This window comes from Cupressus sempervirens, chromosome 3, assembly GCF_028749045.1.
Source record: "Cupressus sempervirens isolate cs-2001-9-10 chromosome 3, ASM2874904v1, whole genome shotgun sequence".
NCBI lineage: Eukaryota > Viridiplantae > Streptophyta > Pinopsida > Cupressales > Cupressaceae > Cupressus > Cupressus sempervirens.
This window is the reverse complement of record NC_143120.1, coordinates 993506351-993527439: the sequence shown is the minus strand read 5'-3', so window position 1 is coordinate 993527439 and position 21089 is coordinate 993506351. Positions and strand designations below refer to the sequence as shown.

The 21089-nt window shown below is 33.4% G+C and overlaps 1 protein-coding gene across 1 annotated transcript; it reads right to left on the bottom strand.

The window, feature by feature from the left end:
- Positions 1 to 16800: 16800 nt before the first annotated feature.
- On the bottom strand, positions 16801 to 19264 carry LOC149570093 (MADS-box transcription factor 18-like). Its single transcript, XM_089817086.1, has 6 exons — positions 19080 to 19264; positions 18772 to 18828; positions 18316 to 18331; positions 17453 to 17521; positions 17013 to 17113; positions 16801 to 16921 (listed from the first exon to the last, which is right to left on the bottom strand). The coding sequence occupies exons 1-6, from the start codon at positions 19262 to 19264 to the stop codon at positions 16801 to 16803; spliced, it is 549 nt and encodes a 182-aa protein (XP_089673212.1).
- Between the last annotated feature and the right edge of the window lie 1825 nt (positions 19265 to 21089).

Sequence of the window (21089 nt, the reverse complement as noted above, 5' to 3'; positions counted from 1 at the left end):
AGTCATTAAGTCATATTTTGAAACAATGTGATCCATTTATTACATATTTGAGTCTTTTGAGTCAAGATATAAAGGCTAGAGAAGCCATTTGTAATAAGTTGTCAAAGTTGTAAAGAGGAGGTATTAATATGAAAAATAATGTCAAAATATTTATTTTATAGGTGAATGGATCTATTGACATCCATCTAAAGTCATTTGAGTCATAATGTTGGTCTAGGTTGGGTTTGTATGAATGTTGAAATGTAAAAATGCATAAAGTGCATAAAATGTTGTCAAAAATGCAAAAGGGTTAAAAGAATGTAATGAGTTGGTTTAAAGGGTGGTTTGGAAGTTATAACCAACCAAAAAATCTATAAAAATAAATGTATGGTCAAACCAAAGAATAAATGAAAGGAAGAGATACATTTTGAAACATAATTGGTAATATGTTGTGTTGTTATTTTGATTGGTTTTTCAATTTTAGTGTTGGTTCTAGGTCTTGTATGGCCATGTACAGCCTGAAAACCATGTAAATATTGTATATTCAGATAGATAAGTGAATAAAATTTCTTTTTGCTTTGTTTTTGATTTATTTCATTTAGAAATGAAGAAGTTATGCAGGTTTTAGAAAAGCTTGTAAATTGCAGATTTGACGATGCCCAACTATAGTCAAATTGAAATGTTTGGAATGATCAAATTTTGAATGAGTAAAAAACTTTATTTATATTAATTGGAAATATATGTGAATCAAGTTTTATTTAAAATTGGTTTGAGTTATTTTAATTCAAATTTTTGTAAGTTATGTTCATTTTAATGAAGACTGGTTTTTACAGATCTCCACTAAAGTTACAAGACACAATTGGTCCTTGTAGAATGATTTATGCATTGTAAGAATTAATGGCTTATATATTCTGAAGCTAGACACATATAAGGTTGAGTGGAAATTGGTTTTATGTTATTTGGAATCATCTTGGGAAATTTATTTGATTCCCTAGAAAGCATTACTAGTTTTATTTCTAGTTTATGATAGAGAAAATGGGTCTAAGTATATAGACTATAAATTTCAATAGATTTATTTATTTTGGCTCATCTTTGGATATGTTTTATTATTTCTAATTTGGAACAACTATACTGAATTTTTTTTAAAGAAGATTTTTATAACTGAAGTTATGAATAATGGAATTAGATATAGAAATCAAGATATGTGAATGGAGAAAGGTTGATATTTTTATGTTGGAAAATGTTTTGTTTTACCTTGTAAGATGTCTCTAATTATGGATTTTGTTTAATATATTCAAAAGGTATTAACATTTATCCCACTAATTGGTTGATTTGTATGATCCTCTCCATCATATTGGTATCAAAGCACAGTAAAAGATCTGGTTTGGGGTGAAGATCTGAGATTTTGAAGACTAGGAGTCGTTTATTGATGCTTGGAGTTGAATTATCCTCCAGGAGTGTTCCGAGTGGTGATTCCAAAATGGATAGATCTTGGATTGAAGGTGTTTTTTTAGGGTGTTTTTTGAACAAGGTTGGTAGCAGGTCATCAGGGTAGATAATGATGGTACAAGGTACATTCAGATGTCATCCATATTAAAGACACAATGCAAATGTAGGGGTAAGGTATATAGGGTTATTGTTTCTAGTGGTACTCTCACTAATCTTGTTTCAGGTGATATGATTTCTAAGTTGAATATTGAGAAGATAGCACATATTACATCTTAGAGAATGTATGGAATGAATAATGATCAGTGGGTTGATGTCAAAGAACAAGCATATATTTCTTTCAGTATTGGTCCATATGTTGATAAAATATTATGTGATATTGTACCTTTGGATGATTGTCATATGATTTTGGGTAGGACATGGCAAGTTGATCTCAAATCCATACATTGTGGTTGGAAAAATGAATATTTTACTAAGAAGGATGGAAAGAAGTTTGTGATGAGTTCACTGCAAGATGATAAGGCTACATGGGGAATGTCAAGGACATGGTTGATGGGAAGAAGAGAGTTCCTAAGGTGTAAGGAACATGAAGGTGAAGAGAAAATAATAAGGAAAAGTGATGGTACTTTGGATCATGAAGACATTGAGAATGCTGACACTAAGGTATGTGGTCCATCTAAGGGACACGAAGAAAGATTGCAGTAGATAGGTTACATGGAGAGGAGTGAATCTCATAATAAAGAGGTTCTAAGATGCATGACAGTAGTAAAGAATATAGTTTTTGATGAAGACAAAGAGGAAGAAGTAAAGTTTGATGCTGAAAAAATGAGACTACTTCTATGTCCGTTAAAGTTTGGGGAGAATGGTAAGGTAGTGACCAAGAGGAAGGTGAAAGGACAAGGAGCATGGCTAAATGATGATGATAAGTTACTGACAGGGGCATAGGTGTATAAACATGAAGTATCTGAATATGAGAACATCATAAGGATGAAGAGTCATGAGAAAATCAGTCCAAGCATGTGTATAGGGGCAGTCTGTACTAGTATGATGATATTACTATGTTTTTTGGTACTAAGTTTGTTTGTGTTGCAAGTATATCCAACTATGGTACAGATTTATGGCATGATGGAGTTGACAAGGTTGTGTCAAAGCCCAATAAAGGCAAGGCTATGTTATGTTGTTTTCTTTATACTGATATGGTCACTAACTCCAAAGCACAATAAGAAGAAACAAAGGTGTAGAAGGAGAGTACAGGGTACACACTTCGAAAAGGTGTATGAAAACATGGATAATCAGTGTGGACAGCAAGAATCAAGCATGGAGAAGCATGACAAGGAAGAAAGTACAGTCACAAGATATTCACAAAAATAAGCAAGGATGGAGCATCAAGGAGCTAAATACAAATGTGTCAAAGATATGAGAAGACATGGAACTACATTTGATAAAGTTTTTTTTGATAGAGCTTTCCAAGAGGACTTGGAACAATTTCAAAGTCGGGGAGTATGGTGTAGGAGCACCAAGATCAAAGTCAAGAACTATGGAGTGCATGATAAATTGATGTTATGAAAATTTGAATGTAAGTCTAAGTGGTCTAAGTATCATTGATATTTAGAAAGATTTGAATAAACCATGATAACTTCATAGTTTAGTTAATGTGTTTAGAACAAGAATGTTTTTAGTTGTGGAAAGTTAGTAATTAGTGGAGTTAGTTATTCAGTTTTTGCAAAGCTATAAATAATGTAAGGAAATCCGATAAGGGACAAGGGGAGACAGGAATAATGGTAGAATAGAAGAGGATAGTGGATGGTGTCTTGATAGAGGAGAGCCAAGATGTAACAGCAAGTTGAATTAATGAAATATGATATGTTTGGGAATTGTTGTTCCTACTGGCCCTCATGCATAGTCATATTGTCTTGGTAATTATGTAGTGTTTGAATATATTTGATTGGGCTTTATTTACCCTTTTTTTTGTGTGATCTGCATCAGGATAAGACTTTTGATTCTGTCTGACTTGCTATTCATAGAATCATCCACCTCTTCTAAGGTGAAAAGGTTAGAGTAATAGTTGGAAAAAGCTTTAAGAATATCTCCTTGATCATAGATATCCTTACCATCCTCACAAATATGGTCTATCTTGTCTATGGCTTCTTTCAAATTCAATAGCTAGAAATATTATCTTGTCCCCTTATCACCATGTTCTAATAAATTAATTCTAGTTCTTGTTTTAGCTCCCTAAATCTTAGAATGTGTTATCTTTCTTAATGAATCTATGGCAATGGTTAGAGTGTCTAGAGTATCCTGGTTATGTGGTTTTTCCTAACCTAAGTACTTTTTTTAGCTTCAATTAGAGATTTGTGAATGGTACATTCTTTGAATCTAGAGTATTTAGCTTTCTTCTTCCCCACAATATAGAAGAGCCTTTTCTAGCTTTCAGTCATAGTCTCCCATCTTTGGATATCACCAATGTTTGACAATATTATGGTTATACCATCTGATTACCAAGACAATAGTCCTAGTATCTTCATCTTTATGGAGAGAATTATTAAGGGAAAAGCCATCAGATTTGTGAGGGATGACTTGGTTATGATTAAACAAAAAGATTGATGCTACTATGTGATGGTGATCAAAGAGAGTGTAAGGGAAGATTTGTACACAATCACCTTCTTGAAGAGAGTGTAAGGGAAGACTTGTACACAATCACCTTCTTCATTCTTTTTAAAGTTGAAAGTATTCCTACATGCATAGAATCTATCTAATCTACAATATATCCTCCTCCCACCCTTTTGGAATTTAGAGCACATGTGCTAAATGTCTTTATGTCCATTCTTGTTATTGGTCAAAGGGTCAAAGAGATTATACTTACCACCGATCTTAGTCCAAAAGAACTTTTCTTCTTGTTTCAAATCAAATTTGGAACATCCTAACTTGTCTTGTTGTATTTATACCATACTAGAATCCCCAATAAACTCCCAAAGAATGTCCTTTAGTTGGCACATCCAATTCCAAAGGGTGCTTCTATCATTGTGGTCTTTGGGAGCACAGGAAAATCAAACTCTTTTGTCTTTATCATCTAGGTTCAAGATAACCCACAAAATTATGTTGCAATGAGAGGAGCCCTAATAATAGATGCATTTGTGCCACCTATGACCAATTAGAATGGTAGTCCTTGCAAGGTAACTTGCAACCAAAAATATAATTGCTTTCACATAACACATAATAGATTTGAAATAACTACGTAATTAAAATCCACGTGAAAGAGACCAAAAAACATACCCACAAAAAATGTGGCACAAGATATACCTTGGGAAACCCTCATTGAGGGAAAAAACCTAGCCTCCAAAAGCATTTATACCATGTATTATTCAACAAATCACCATTCCAATACAACCATGGAGGCCTTCAAAGCCATAGCCACAACCAAACAATTCATGTGAACAAGCATGAATCCACACATCTAGTGCCATGCTTCCAACCTTCACAAATGCTCCCTTGGCTAACCTATCAAGCCTTGTCTTGCTTGACTTTCCTTTTTTCCTTTTGCCTTTTTGTCGTGTCTCTACAACTACTTTTGTGGCTTTTTATATAGTAGAAAGAGCCACAAAACCACCAAGTAGTATTACATAAACTATGTGTTGCCTAACCCATTGATCCCACATTTAATATTGGACGTTTAATTCTTTTCCTTAATGTTAAATATTTACATCAAATATTATCACAATGTTACAATATAACTCATTAAGTATATCCCATGGAAATCTTTACATGTTGCATGCCCATCTAGGTAGTCCTAGGTGCAACTTTACATAATAAAATATAACAATACTATGCAATGTGTGCAACACCCATTATCTCAACAACATCTCCCTTGCCTTTTTAATGGTTTGTGAAGAAGCCTTTGCATCCTCCAAAATACATTTGAGAGATATATGAAGTTGAAAATCAATTGCTTTGACTTTTTGTAGGAAGAGAAAATCAACACCATTATGGTTTCTCAAAAACCTCTTCATAACATACTTTCAGCTAGGGGACTCAAGTCCTTTGACATTCTATGATATGAATTTGGAAGTCATTGGGAAACCTATAATTTTCAATATCCATAGGAGCTCGGAAGATTTTTGAGCATTTAAGGAGTTTCTTTCTTGGGATCTTAGTTGGCTTGATGTTGCCTCCCCCTGATGTTCTTGCTTTCAAAGAGGTTGAATAAGAGAGAGAAGCAAGAACATTAGTGGGAGGAAACATTAGAGGAATCATAGATTGGTTCATGAACTTGTGGCTTAAGATTTTCTTAATTTTCTCCAGAATGTTTTTTTGGGTATTTTGGGTTTTGTGTTTGAGATTAGGCACATGTTGGATGAATCCTGAATTAGCCTCATTAGGACCAAGTAGGGAATCAATTTGGGAGAGGTCCCTCTTTGGAGGAGGGGCCTCTATATCTTTGGTGAATGTAGCTTACAATTCATCAAGAGAAGCACAAATCACTTTTGAATTGACACAAGGAATAACATAATGAGAAAGTTGAGCGGTACGAGGACAGTCAATGATAGGGTTCTCCTGCTAAGATGTCTTGATGGATTTATGGAGTTGATTAGGGTTCTGACTAAGTAGGCTACGATTTTGTCTTTTCACTAGAGGTAATTCTGAAATTTATTTTTCTATTCTTTCTCTCTTATATTTTAGTTAATTATTTGAAGAATTTTGGCTACATCATCTGGTATTAGATCTCAAAAGGTCTGGGCAAAGGAGATCTTTGTGGTTTTTCGTGGTTATGAGTTTATCTTCAAAATTGACCCTATTTTCTCAATGAACAGTAACAATTATGCCAATATTTTGAGAGATTGCAGCTAATCACTATCAAATTGCAATCTTCCTCTACATTTGAGAGGGGCATCTCCCTCATATGATGGGTGTATTTTTATTTTGGTGTACTTTTCACTTGAAAGTATAAAGGGATAGAACATGAATCTAAATAAGATGAACAACAAAAACTCAAAGAATATACATACAAACACTAAATGAGATTCCTAAAAGACAACAATTTGTAAAGGGGTTTTGAGCATAAAATGCAACAATGACAAAGAGTGGATAGTAGACCTTAACATATGAAAAGATAAACTATTCTAGTGCATTCACATCAAGATACCAAGAGATGAACATTTTTCTTTGCATGTATTGTACATAATCCATACAAATGCATAAAGGAGCTACTAATTTAACATATGATAAATTAGCAAGCATAAATTAGAGAGACATTTGTACACATGAACAAATGCATTCTTTATTATTTTTGAGAAAGTATCAACCCAAAAACCTTTACATAATATGAAATCATTATTTATTGAAGGTCTCTCTAAATATTTCAGCAAATTTCTTCCTTTGCAAAAGCTCTTCCCCCCTTTTCATTACCAAATCCTTGTCTTTTATAAGCTTTTCTTGATAACCAACTTGTAACCACTTATCATACCTACTTAGGATAACTACTCAGAGTAAGTACTTTGGAAAACTACTCAAGCAATCACTTAGACTAACTAGCTAGGAGTTATTTGAGACATCTTCATGGAATAACTACCTAAGTGCCTACTTGGAATAACCTCCCTTTTGAAAATAAGTTAGGATTTACCTAACTTTTACAATGATTAAGACCTAAAGTTGACTTTAATTACAATAAGTGACATAAGTCACTTTTACAAGGAGGGAATTTGAAATTTGTTACATTAGAAGAAAAAATAAGTGACCATTCTAGTTTAAATGTAACCATTAAATCTTCTTGTGGTCATCAAGAACTTGATCTTCAAGGAAATCCATTGTAATCCTATGAGGCCTTACCTCAACCCATCATAGCTCAGTTGACACAATTATTTTTTATACATTTTGGCTCAAGATTTTGAGACATTGTTCAACTGGCTAGACATTGATCTATACTATAGATGTCATATGATGATTACTTCAAAATATTTTACTTATGATGCTTGATGATATTTTATATACATGCGTGCATTATGATGGTTTATTTTGGTAATTTATATTGAATTGATGAAGATGTCGTAGTGTTTTGATTATGCAAATCCATTATATCTAATCAATGTGTAGAAAATGGTAAAGTTATTGAAACAAAATTTAGGAATGTTTTGAGTTAAATTTGATTATGCAAGTTATGTGTGTGTGTGTGTGTGTGTGTGTGTGTGTGTGTGTGTGTGTGTGATTTTCTCAAACTACTAATATTCAAATTCAGTGTGTAGGGAATTAACCATGATATTGATTGGAGAACCAACAACTAAACCTATGTACAAATTGTGAAACCAAGGTTGAACCCATTGAAGAGATTTAAACCTCATTGTTACATAATTTAATTTGTAATCGTAATTTGAATGTATGTATTAGGTTAATTCATTATGTAATTAGTCACATGTCAATTGTAAGGTGTAATACAATTTTTCGGTGTCAATTGAAACATGTCATGTATATGTGTAAATGACATGTCAATTAGGGTTTGGAAATGAGACCCTTAGATTAAAACTAAACTTAATTAGGAGCTTAAGTTAATCATATTTATTTAGAGGTATCATGTGAAGTCCCACAAAAGAAGAATTTGAATTAAAAAATTTAATTCACTTTTAGAAGCCAAAAAGTGATCATAGGAGCTTAATTTAGTGGGATTTAAGTACCACTAGAAGGCCCAAGCAACTTTAGGGACCCTCCAAAAGACACATTTTCCAAAAGTTGCAAAAATGGAGAATTCTTATGTCCTTACCCTTATCCACATACTTTCCCAAACTTGCATTAATGGTAGGAGACACTTATGATGCCTAAGGACTTAGGGTCAAATCAAGAAGTGATTGCTAGTAGGTGGGTGGGATTTGGAGGCCTTTTTAGAGGGCCTTGAATAACTTAGTGGTTGTTCACCAACTCTCTAGATTTAGAGACACTAGGGTTTGAATATTGGATAAAAAAAGATAGGGCTCTTCTCAAATTTCCATTCCATCACATTTTGAGTAAGGTTGGTGGTTCTTGCCAAGGATACTCTTCATTTTTATAATAGTATAACATGTTGAAGATCAAGTGTTCATGTATTTCTTGCATTTTACATGTATTGTTATTTTGTGCTTGTAAGGGTTGGGAAATGACAATTTCAATCTTGCTTTTCTTGAATTTTATTTGAGGGATTGTTCATGGGTGTGAAGGCATTACTCACCCTTGGGAGGGAAGAAGTGGCATTGGGGTGAAAGGGTTAGTTGTGACCTCCATGAAAGTGCAAGTTCTCTTCTCATGGATAAGAGGAAAAATAAGCCAGGTGTATGGGCCTTTTATTGTCAATGAATTGATGTCATTTGTGTTGGAAATTAAACGTCAAACACCTACAGGTTGTCCTTGAGCCCCATGCCCATCTACCCTATCAGGTCACCATAGGCATCCATGGTCGGCAGACATTTTTTTTTTTAGGTAAGTTTTGAAATTTGAACATTGAGAGGTAAAGGAAGAATGTGACAAAAAGGAATGTTTCTACATTATTTCAGTAGAGTTTGCAGATCAAGCAAATCAAAGAGAAGTTACAGAGCTGAGCAGAGAAGGAAGAAGAAAAGAAGTTTGTGCCTGTAGTTGCATGTGTTTCCCTTGTTCACTCAGTAAGTTTGTTGTTGTTTGAATTTTTCTTGATGAAGCAATGATTGCTCCAGGCACCATTGTATATAGCCATTAGAGTTTAAGTTTGAAGTATTATCAATTTAGGGTTATTTTAGGGTTTTATGGTTGAAGCTGAATGCTCTCAGATTTTATAATAGTTTAATGAAAGATTGAATAGAAAGCAAGCAAGCATACTTGAATCTATCTTCCTCTTCTATTCATTGCATTTGACAAGTTTTTTTGAAAGGTTAAAGCTTTGGCTTTCTAGTTTTAATGGTGAAAGCATTCATGTTGATATTTCCTGAGTTATAATTTTTAAGTTTGAAACAAAGCTCTCGGCATCCTCTTTCTCAGTTGGAGCCGAGCTCACTTGGCATCCATTGGTGCCTAGCGTTTCTTATGTGTGTGTGGAGCTCTTCTTATGTAAAGCATTTTTCTTCTTGTGCCAAGAATTTTTCATCAAGTGTTGAGCTCCTCTTTGTGCTAAGCTCACTCAACACCTACTACCTATCACTCAGCATCTATTGGTGCCAAGCAAATTTTCACTTGGCACATTCACGTGCCGAGCAAAATTGGCACTCGACAATTGTGAGTGCCAAGTAAAATTTTTAGGTTTAGGGTTGAGTTGTGAGTTATATTGAATTTTAATTTGTATTTCTCACATGGTATCAGAGCTTTGAGGCCCCACATCCACAGTGAGTTAGGGCATTTGTTTTCTTGGGTTATTTGACATGGCAGGAGATGCAGGAAAGATATGGTAGCAATCACCATCCTTTAATGGATAGAATTATGATACATTTGCAAAGAAAATGAAGACCATTATGCTAGCAAATGATTTGTGGGAGTTTGTAGTTAATGGGTTCAATGATGTGACAAACCCAAATCAGTATGTTGCCCTCACAAATGCACAAAAGACTCATTTGAAGGAGTCAAGGCGGAAGGATGCTAATGCATTAAGTCTTATTGAAGCAGCAATGACAGAGATAGTATTCGCAAAGATTGCAGCAGAAAATTATGCAAAGGAAGCTTGGGATATTCTTGAGATGAACTTCAAGGGGACTGATAAAGTTTGTACTATAAAGCTACAAAACATCAGGAGGGAGTTTGATAACCTTCAGATGAAGGAGAATGAATCAGTTGCAGACTTCAGTTCAAGGACCTCCAATGTAATTAATCAATTAAATTCAAATGGAGAAGACTATCAAGAGTAGAGGATAGTGGAGAAGATATTGAGGATTTTACCTCATAAATATGACAATTTGGTCATGACCATAGAAGAGGCAAAAGACCTCACTATTTTGACAATGGATGAGTTGATGGGTTCTCTTCAAACCCATGAGCATAGGATCAATAGATCTACATCTTCTACTTCCCAAGAGAAAACATTCAAGGCTCAGTCAAATCCAAGAGGAAAAGAGAGAGGAAAAAATTGCTCAAGAAGAAACTCTAGAGGTAGAGGCCAAGAAAATGGAGGACAGAAAAATGTTGCAACAGAAAACTCAATAAGAGCAGATGGAGCAAGTAGCTCACAAGATACTTCAAGAGGAGGTAAGAAAAAATACAACTCAAATAAGAGTAATGTAGAATGCTACTACGATCATAAATATGGGCATTATACAAATGAATGCTGGAAGAAGCAGAATGATCAATCAAGACAAGAAAATGTTGCTGATGTGAACATGGGAAGTGGACCCAATGCTGCTACCTTCATCATGTGTAATGTTGGTGAAGAAGGAAGCCTTGAGGTTTGGTACCTTGACAGTGGATGTAGCAACCACATGAGTGGTAATAAAACCTTGTTCTCATTCATTGACAAGAGTTTCAAATCAGAAATTAAGATTGGTAACAATGGAACCCTACCAGTTGTGGGCAAAGGATCTATTATGGTCCGCAACAAGAAAGGTGAGAAAAGGGAAATACAAAATGTGTATTTCACCCCTGGTATGAAGCACAATTTGATGAGCATTGGTCAGCTCATTCAAAATGGATACAAAGTGCTGATGGAGAATGACACATGTGTCATTCATGAAAAAGATGGGAGCAAGAACCTACTTGTAGCAGTTCAAATGACATAGAATAGAATGTTTCCCTTGAGGATTGAGACATGTTTCTCATCTCAAGTTTGTGCTGCACCTCACACACAATCAGCTCTAAGGAGTGTGATTGAAGACCCCTCATGGTTATGGCACCTCAGGTATGGTCATCTTGGCTATGCTGGTTTAAATTTATTGTCAAATAAAAGAATGGTAAAAGGTTTGCCACGTATAGGAAATTCATGTGACAAGTGTGAGGCTTGTATTTTGGGTAAGCAAAATAGGCTTCCTTTTAATTCTGGAAATTGTAAGAGGGCTAGATATCCATTAGAGTTAGTGCATATTGACCTTGTCGGTCCTATGCAAGTTACTTTCATTAGGGGGAGTACATATTTTATGACATTCATTGATGATTTCAGTCATAAGACATGGGTGTATTTCTTAAAGAATAAATATGAAGCATTTGATAAATTTGTAGAATTTAAAGCCTAGGCTAAAAGAGAATGTGGACACTATATCAAGGTCCTCAGATCAGATAGAGGAGGGGAGTATACCTACAATTCTTTTGTAAACTTTTGCAGGAAACATGGCATAAAGAAAGAGCTCATAGCCACCTATACAACATAGCAGAATGGAGTGGCTGAAAGAAAGAACATGACCATTGTTGAAATGGAAAGGAGCATGATGAAAGACAAAGGTCTCCCAACTGAATTTTGGGGAGAGGCTATGGCAACAGTAGTTTACCTAATTAATAGGTGTCCTACAAAGGTAGTCCGTGACAGAATTCCAATGGAAGCATGGTCATGAAGAAGATGGATAGTTGAACACTTAAGGGTGTTTGGATGTGTTGTATATGCACATGTGCCTAAAGAGCAAAGGCAAAAATTTGATGACAAAGGTGTGAAATGCATTTTCATAGGGTACAACCTAGAATCAAAGGCATACAAATTGTATGACCCATTGAACAACAAGATGATGCTTTCAAGAAATGTGGAATTTCTTGAAAATTAGTCTTGGCATGGACAAATTGATGAGTCATCAAGCACTTCAAGTAAAATGTCAATTATGAGTGAAGAAGATGTTGATTAACAACAAGAAGAAGGAGCAAGTAGAAGAAAAGGAAAGTAGATTCAGACATTTCCTACCTCCTCTAGGTATGACCAAGTGTCAATGCTGAGTACCAGTGAAGACCGAGTTAGTCGACAAAGCAACAGCAGTGAAGATTCCAAATCCACACTCTCCTCCCTATTACCAAGAAAGACTAAGAGTCTTAGGGAGTTATACCAAGATGAAAGGTATGAAGATTATGATGAGAGTGTTAATTTTGCATTATTTTCTCATAGTGATCCAATTTATTTTGAAGAAGCTGTTAAGGAGAAGAAATGGTGTAAGGCCATGGATGAGGAGATAGATGCTATAGAAAGAAATGAGACATGGGAGCTAATTGAATTGCCTCCAAAGAAGCAAGTGATTGGAGTGAAATGGGTCTGCAAGACCAAAGGCAATGCGAAAGGCAAGATTGATAGGCATAAGGCAAGGCTGGTAGTCAAGGTCTACAAAAAACAATATGGAAGAGACTATGATGAGACATATGCCCCTGTTGCAAGAATGGAAACCATGCATGATGTCATAGCAATTGCAGCCTAGTACAAGTGAAAGGTATTTCAAATGGATATGAAGTTCGCCTTCCTTAATGGTGTATTGAAAGAAGAAGTATATGTGGAGCAGCCACCTAGTTATGAAGTTGCAGGTGAAGAGAACAAAGTATATAGGTTGAAGAGAGCTCTTTATGGGCTCAAGCAAGCTCCACAGGCATGGTACAGTAGGATTGACTAATATTTAATGAGCAATGGCTTTAGAAAAAGTAATGGTGAGCCCACTCTTTACATCAAGGCAATGAATGGTAATGTATTGATTGTTTTCTTGTATGTAGATGACTTAATTTTTATTAGAAATGATAAGGCTCTAATTGGTGAGTTTAAAGAGGCCATGAAAAGTGAATTTGAAATGACAGACCTAGGTCTCTTGAAATACTTTCTAGGCATAGAAGTAAAAAAAATGCATGATGGCATCTTCATCTCTCAAGAAAAATATGCAGGCCATATCTTGGAGAGATTTAAAATGCAGAATAGTAAGGCAGCCCCCACACCAAAAGAAATAGGTTTGAAGTTGAGCAAAGAAGACTCTAGCAAGAGAGTGGATCCAACACTATACAAGAGTATGGTTGGAAGTTTAATGTATTTGACTACAACTTGACTAGACCTAATGCACGTAGTAAGTCTGATTTCCAGATTTATGAAAACACCAAAAGATTCCCATTGGCAAGCAGGAAAAAGAATCCTAAGGTATGTGAAAGGTACCAAGGGATTTGGAATTTTGTATACTACAAATTATGATTTCAAGTTGGTGGGATACACAGATAGTGATTGGGCCAAAAGTTTAGATCATAGGAAGAGCACTTTCGAATACATGTTTCATATAGGTCGGGTGCAATTTCATGGGCATCCAAGAAGCAACCTATTGTTGCTCAATCTACAGCAGAGGCTGAATACATAGCAGCAAATGCAACAACATGTCAAGAAATTTGGCTAAGGAGGATCTTGACAGATTTGAATGAAAGGCAAGAGGTTGGAACCACAATTTATTATGACAACATCTCATCAGTTGCATTGTCTAAGAATCCATTCTTCCATGGGAGAAGCAAACACATAGAAATTAGATATCATTCATCAGAGAGTTGGTGGAGAATGGGGTTATCAGGATGAATTTTTGTAAGTCTGAGCAGCAGCTAGTAGACATTTTCACTAAGCCTTTAGGTATTGGCACTTTTGTACACTTAAGATAGAGTCTTGGTGTAGTTGATTTGGATTAGTTGTGATCCTTGTTTGTTTGGCTCAGGACAAAGGGGGAGTGTTGGAAATTAAACATCAAATGCTTGCAGGTTGTCCTCGAGCCCCATGCCCATCTACCCTATCAGGTCACCGTAGGCATCCATGGTCGGTAAACATTTATTTTTGGTAGGTAAGTTTTTTAATTTGAACATTGAGAGGGAAAGGAAGAATGTGACAAAAAGGAATATTTCTACATTCATTCAGTAGAGTTTGCAGATCAAGCAGATCAGAGAGAAGTTACAGAGCTGAGTAGAGAAGGAAGAAGGAAAGAAGTTTGTGCCTACAGTTGCACGTGTTTCCCTTATTCACTCAGTAAGTTTGTTGTTGTTTGGATTTGTCCTATTGAAGTAGGGATTACTCCAGGAACCATTGTATGCAGCCATTAGAGTTGAAGTTTGAAGTATTATCAATTTAGGGTTATTTTAGGGTTTTCTGGTTGAAGCTGAATGCTCCCACATTTTGTAATAGTTTAATAGAAGATTGAATAGAAAGCAAGAAAGCATACTTGAATCTATCTTCCTCTTCTATTCATTGCATTTGACAAGTTTTTTTGAAAGGTTAAAGCTTTGGCATTCTAGTTTTAATGGTGAAAGCATTCACGTTGATATTTCCTAAGCTATAATTTTTAAGTTTGAAACAAAACACTTGGCATCCTCTTTCTCAGTTAGAGTTGAGCTCACTCAGCATCCACTGGTGCCGAGCGTTTCCTGTGTGTGTGCCAAGCTCTTCTTGTGCCGAGCATTTTTCTTCTTGTGCCAAGCATTTTTCTTCAAGTGTCGATCTCACTTGGCACCTGTTGCCTATCACTCGACATCTGTTGGTGCCGAGAAAATTGCCACTCGGCACATTCACGTGCTGAGAAAAACTAGTACTCAGAAATTGTGAGTGCCGAGTAAAATTTTTAGGTTTAGGGTTGAGTTGTGAGTTAAATTGAATTTTAATTTTAATTTCTCACAATTTGGGGGTGATAAGGAGCATGTCTACAGAAGAAATGTGATTGCTACGAGCCTTGTGAAGCCATGAAAATTGTGTGTATTGGCATTGAAATCTCCTTCACAGTTACTCCACCTTCACCCTTGTCATGGGTTCTTAGGTGAAACCCATTGTGAATCCTAGGATTTGGAGTTCTTTTGATGTTCTTGTATTTGTGGTTTGATTGTGGTTGTGACCCATTTGGCATTAGTTATCCTATCTCAATGGGTGGTGTCTTTAAAGCCTAGGTTGGGAGGTGAGCTCTCCATGGTATGTTCAAATCTTATTTGCGGGTTTTGTGGGTCCATGTTGGGTAGCTTGGGAGGCTTTGAACTTCCTATTGGAACCTTGTGAGGAAAGGAGTTCATGATTGTTGTGATCAAGTGTTGTTGTTGGAGAGTTCTCCATTTCTTACCTTTGTTCCTTCAATGTATTGTATGAGTTGAGTGATGAGATTTCCATTGCATATGTAATTCTTCTTGCATGGTATGAATCTTAAAGTTTAAATAAAAGATGCCATTGTTGATATCATTGGTTGAAAATATTGTGTGAATCCATCTCCTTATATGTTGTAGTAGTAGTGAAAGAATGGAAGAATGTTTCATTATGTAGCTTTCATGATCATGTATTGCAGAATTAAGTTCTTCCAATTTCATTGAGTTATATAGTTCATGAAAGGAATCTACAAACAAATAGAATTCATAAGAGAAAGAAAATTGGGACATCAAATCATGAATTTGATAGTACAGGCTTGGCCTAGAGTTGCACGTCTTGCAAATCTGAGAATAGAGTGTTTCTCCTTGTTTGCGAGAGTTGAAGGTCCCAAGTCTTTTGCTTCAACTTTAAAGCTACTTTCAACATGGGTTCATTGAACACTACCTGATTCTATTTGTGTGTAGACTTTTAAGGAACCTCCTTAATTAATTTAGGAAGAGTTCAAATGCTGCCAGATAAATGCAATGTGTGGGATAGTATTGTAGTATTCCAAAGACATCCGTTGAAATAAAAACATATAGAAAATGAAAGTGACAATATAATGATGAAGCGTAGGCAAATTGTAGCATTACAAATCTTAGTAGAAGAAGTATTAGAAAAAATAATATGGAAGTACTTCCTTCACATATGTTAGGCAGAGTGGTTTGTTTTAGACATCAGAATTAACATTTGCACTATCTTAGTTTTAAGAAACCCTAACTGCAATGGAATAGTAAATTTAAAATGAACATTTTGGATTCTCTGGTTGTAAACAAATTAGCCCTACTCTAAAATTAATGGAAGAAAAATAACAGCATAAACAACTTTAAAGAATAATATAAAAAATAGACCACCAAACTGCATCATTAATGGATCTACATATGAATTTAGTTTGTTTTGGTGAATATGCATGTCAAGAAGAATAGGAAACTTAGAGGCTTCAAATGTTGTTCCAAGGAATCAAAAATCAGAAAAAGTTACTTTTCTAAATTATAAGAAATAAGTATTAACTATTGTAACTTTGTGTAATAGAATTTAATATTGCAATTTCATTGATAGTTTGAAATGTCAAAATGTAAAAATTGGCATATGAACTAATAATTGAAACAAAAAATTGCAATGAAAAAGATATGTTTGAAACTAATTATAGTTCATTGAAATATTTTTAATATCCTTTTTGGAAAAATAAATCTAATATAGTTTTCAAAAGTGTCAGCAAAAACATTATAAACATGCATATCAATACATTACATCATTGATGAAGGTGCCATCAAGTCAACACCATATGTTGATTGCAATTGGGATGGGAATATCATTGTAGAGACATAATCACTACCCACCATATCATGCTCAACATGCTCATTACTATTGTTGTCTTCAATAGGGAGCTAATAATATCTCAAATCTGATATATTGGATTCACTTGCATGATTTCCAAGTTGCATACTTCCACTGCCTTGTTGTAGTGATGGATAAATTATTGTAGCCATGCATTCTACCCTACTGTCCCTTCATTTCAAGAAGCCAAACACTTATTCAGTGTCAAAATATTTGTAAACATTTATCATTGCCATGAATAACACAAGTTTTAAAGACATACTTGATGCTGAAGATGCTATCAGTATTGGCAAGATCTACAGAGTTTTGGTCTCTCTGTGATATCTGGCTTAATATTTGACTCTCACTTGAACTATTCTGTGGCTGTTGATATCAATATAATTCAAATTCAAATTTATATTTAACAAAATAGTTTATCATCGTTTAATGTATCTATTTCTAATGCACATTAGTATGAAACATTTTAAAAGTTTAGCTAGTCTATTCCATTCATTAGATATGACAAAAGAAAATTTTGGGGCATTACTCAAATGATACATATCTGTATATTTTGACCGATTGTGTACATTTTGAGAAAAAAATGGAGAGAAAAGTTTTGGCATTAAATAAGTTATTTCTATATGAAAATTTATCTTCACTGATATATGGAAAATACTATTTGAAAAAAAAACAAAATTTTGATTTCTCACAAATGGAACATACCTGCATCTTTGATTGACCATGGATGTTAGCTTGGCCATACGAGACTATGCCAGATTGTTCAAGAAATCTCTGTAATATACTTGAAAATTGTTTTGAAGTAAAATATAATTTTCTTAGAATTTGAAAATAATATAATTATCAAAACTAATTGTTATACTAGTTTTTTAATATTAAAATTTGTAAGATATGTTTACAAAAAGACATTTAATGAAATAGAAGTGGAGTTCTTTACCCTTTTAAGTTGAACTTTAATTAAGGATTCTTCCAAAACTCTGTCATAATACTCTCCAATCTGTGCTGAAGTTATCATATTAGGATCTACTTTCAAACACCTGCAGATTTTTTTTAAAAATGAAATAGTATATGAAACTTCAATATATTTATATAAATTTTTTATATTTCTGTTCTTTACAAACTCAAAAATAGTTCTTTAAGATCCCACAAATACTGCCTAGGCATTTGATTTATACAGAAAGTAACAGTATGATTTTTTATTTTTATTTTTGTAATTTTAGTGAAGGGGAGGGTTACAGAGAGAAGGAGTTCATAGAAAGGGAGGGATAATTTGATTGGAAATTGAATAAAAGTATAGGTAGCATTGATATGAATAGTGAAATCAATGAAAAACGTTAATAGATATTTTTCATATCAGTAATTGCACATGTTTAGATGTTTTTAAGATCAAAGTACTAAATTACAAAGTACTATAATTTAATGGAAAAAATATTACTTCAGATTAAGTAAAATAACATTTATTTATGTCTAATTCTAAGATTTGGCTTCTACATTAATAAATTATTCACAAAAATAAATTACGCCAGAAAGAAGAAAAATTAAACTAAAAATTGTAGATTGAGACTTACTTCTTGATTTTGAAGCCTGTATATTTGTCGTATTTCACAGAATTTATACTAAATAGAGAAAAAATATGAAAAAGATATTAGTTATAAAACCAAACTAAACATGAACATAATTTTATTCAAAACTTTTTCTTATTAGAGGTATGTAGGTGAAATAGCTACAAGAAAGTGGCTATAATATTACTATTAATTGCAATACATTTTTATACAAATTGTTTATTCAAACTTTCATATAAGTGCAATAATGGAGCAATCTTGTTCATAGACAACTTATAACTAAGATTAATGAAATTTTATATTTATTCTTTGTAAAAGATCTATCTTATTAAATGAGTAATTTGATACAAGAATATTGGAATTGAAGTGAGCATAATATATGTCAAAAAATAAATTGAAATGTAAAAGTAAATATTATGAATTTCATTTTTATCTTTTTAAGATATTGCAAAAAGTCCATACCTTCCTCTCTCATGTTCTAGTAGATTAACATAACGAACTATAACATCTTTTGTCAATCTAAAAAGAAAAAGAAAATTTAACATTGTAATATAAAATACAATAGAATGAACTTTAATTGAGAATTCCCCTAATGCTAGGCATTTATTTCATATGAAATGCTATACATAATCCAAAGTATATTCACCATATTTGAAGTGTTCCTTAAATATACAACAGATGAAATAAATCTCTTTAGTAAATAAAACTATCTATAGAAGCAATGTAGACATTAAGAACACAAGTTATTCAGTGGTTCTAATAGAGCTTACCTTTTCTTTACAGAAAAATGACTGAGTGTTCCAGAAGGCAAAAACATAATAAGTGCAATATCAATATCACATAGAATAGAGAGTTCATAGGCCTTCTTAGTAAGTCCATTTTGCCTCTTGGAATAGGTAACTTGTTTGTTTATATTGTTTTCTATTTTCTTGATCTGAAGCTTAACTCTTCCCATCACAAAAAATATATAATATATATAATAATAAGATTTATTTAAGAGAAAAGGGACAATACCTATATGAAAGTAAGACAAAACTTATATTTATCTGCATTATTCATTTAAAACAATAAAAATTCATTAATAAGATGAAAATTAATATTTTAAAATACAAAGAAAATTAAATATATTAACAAAATAATCAATCATATATTAAAAAATAATTATCAATTATTTCAATAAATAATTACCAAATGTTTCAATAAAACATTCAATTTAATATAATGATATGTTTAGAATAAAATATAATTGCTAACTAGGAAAAGTAAGTTATAGATTTTAAAGAAAATGATAGGTTTAACTTGTTAAAAATTGGATACTAATTGAAAACATGTGATTGAAGTGCAAATAAATTGGAACTGAAAATGCTAAGATCTTGTGGATAGCATGGTTAAAACTCTGCTACTGCTAAGAAGCATTTTATCTATAATAAAATCTCATTAAGATGCAAAAATATATAGATCTATCCATTTTTTTTTCCCTAATGCAATAAATAAAAATGATGGTTTATCTAACAAGCTTGTTATTTGATCAACTTGAAGTTTTACTCCTGCTGCAAAATACATGATTTCTTTTTAATCTTCAAGTCAAATTATGAAATGTGTTTTTTGATAGAATATTGGTAGAACAGACTACAAAGGTTTAGGTTAGACATGTACGAATACAAATGAAACCCTAATAACCTTAAAATAATTATCAATGAAAGACAGAAGAATACTACAACAATATTCTTTTGTCTTCCATTGATAATTATTTTAAGGTTATTAGGGTTTCATTTGTATTCGTGCATGTCTAATATATGCATCAAAAAACATTCCAATGCATGTGGTTGAGTTTTCCTCTACTTGCTTTGTTTCTTTTTGTGAGAACCACATGCATTGGAATGTTTTTGATGCATTTATTAGACATGCATGAAAAAGCAACATTTGGAAAAAGAAGCATTCCCGTTGGAAAAAACTCCGTGCTTGCAAGTTGCAACAACTCTTGTTCATTTATGGAATTAAAATCATTACTTAAAATCATTAGTTAAAAAAAAACACTATTATCTTTAAAGATATAATGGAATGGAACCATGCCCTTCAAATGAAAAAGAGCTTGTATAGCACAAATCAATTTGAACCAATCATAGTACAATCCTTTGTTTATAAGAAAATGAATGCGTAGAAATCTTTACTCATAATTAAGTTGATAAGCTTATTTGTGGGAGCTTTGCTCCCAGTTTTTGCAAATTTCTGCTGCCAAATTGTCAGCCTCACCGAAATTTCTATAGAATTTGGCTGAAAGAATTAGAATAAATCTTTCTATTCTTTCCCTTTGATTTCTTTCCATTTATTTTCTCTCCTCTTTCATCGGCTGTGTCTTGCTATTTCCTTTTCGATAGTTGTTTTTGGGCATTATATATTGCCATAGCTATTTGGGATTTTATTTCACAATGGTGGTAATGGCTACCGATTGAAGGTTTTGAAACATTATATTGTGCATTCTTTATAGGATCTGGTAAGTTTTTCTTCCTCTTGAGCTATTCTATATCCAGGGATCGTAACTGTTATATAGTTTTCATTTTTGAATTTTTAAATTTTTTCCTTTCTCAAATGGCGTGTTTTGTATCTAAAAATCTTCATTTACCCCTTTCTCAAATCATGGTTTTGCTAAAATGAGCAGACCTAATTAGCATTGACAGAATATGAAAACCTTGGTAGATTAATTTTTCTTTTCACCTTGTCTTATTTAAGGGTTTTGATACTATTAGATGCTCAATGAAACAAATCTGGATGCCTTCCCT

Bases quoted from the DNA above. Each gene is read 5' to 3' on its own strand.
- LOC149570093 (XM_089817086.1), bottom strand. From the start codon at position 19,264: ATGGGAAGAGTTAAGCTTCAGATCAAGAAAATAGAAAACAATATAAAC. The intron at 18,829-19,079 runs GTAAGCTCTATT...TTTTCTTTTTAG, and splicing joins CATTTTTCTGTAAAGAAAAG to ATTGACAAAAGATGTTATAG. The intron at 17,114-17,452 runs GTATGTTCCATT...TGATATCAACAG, and splicing joins ATGGTCAATCAAAGATGCAG to CCACAGAATAGTTCAAGTGA.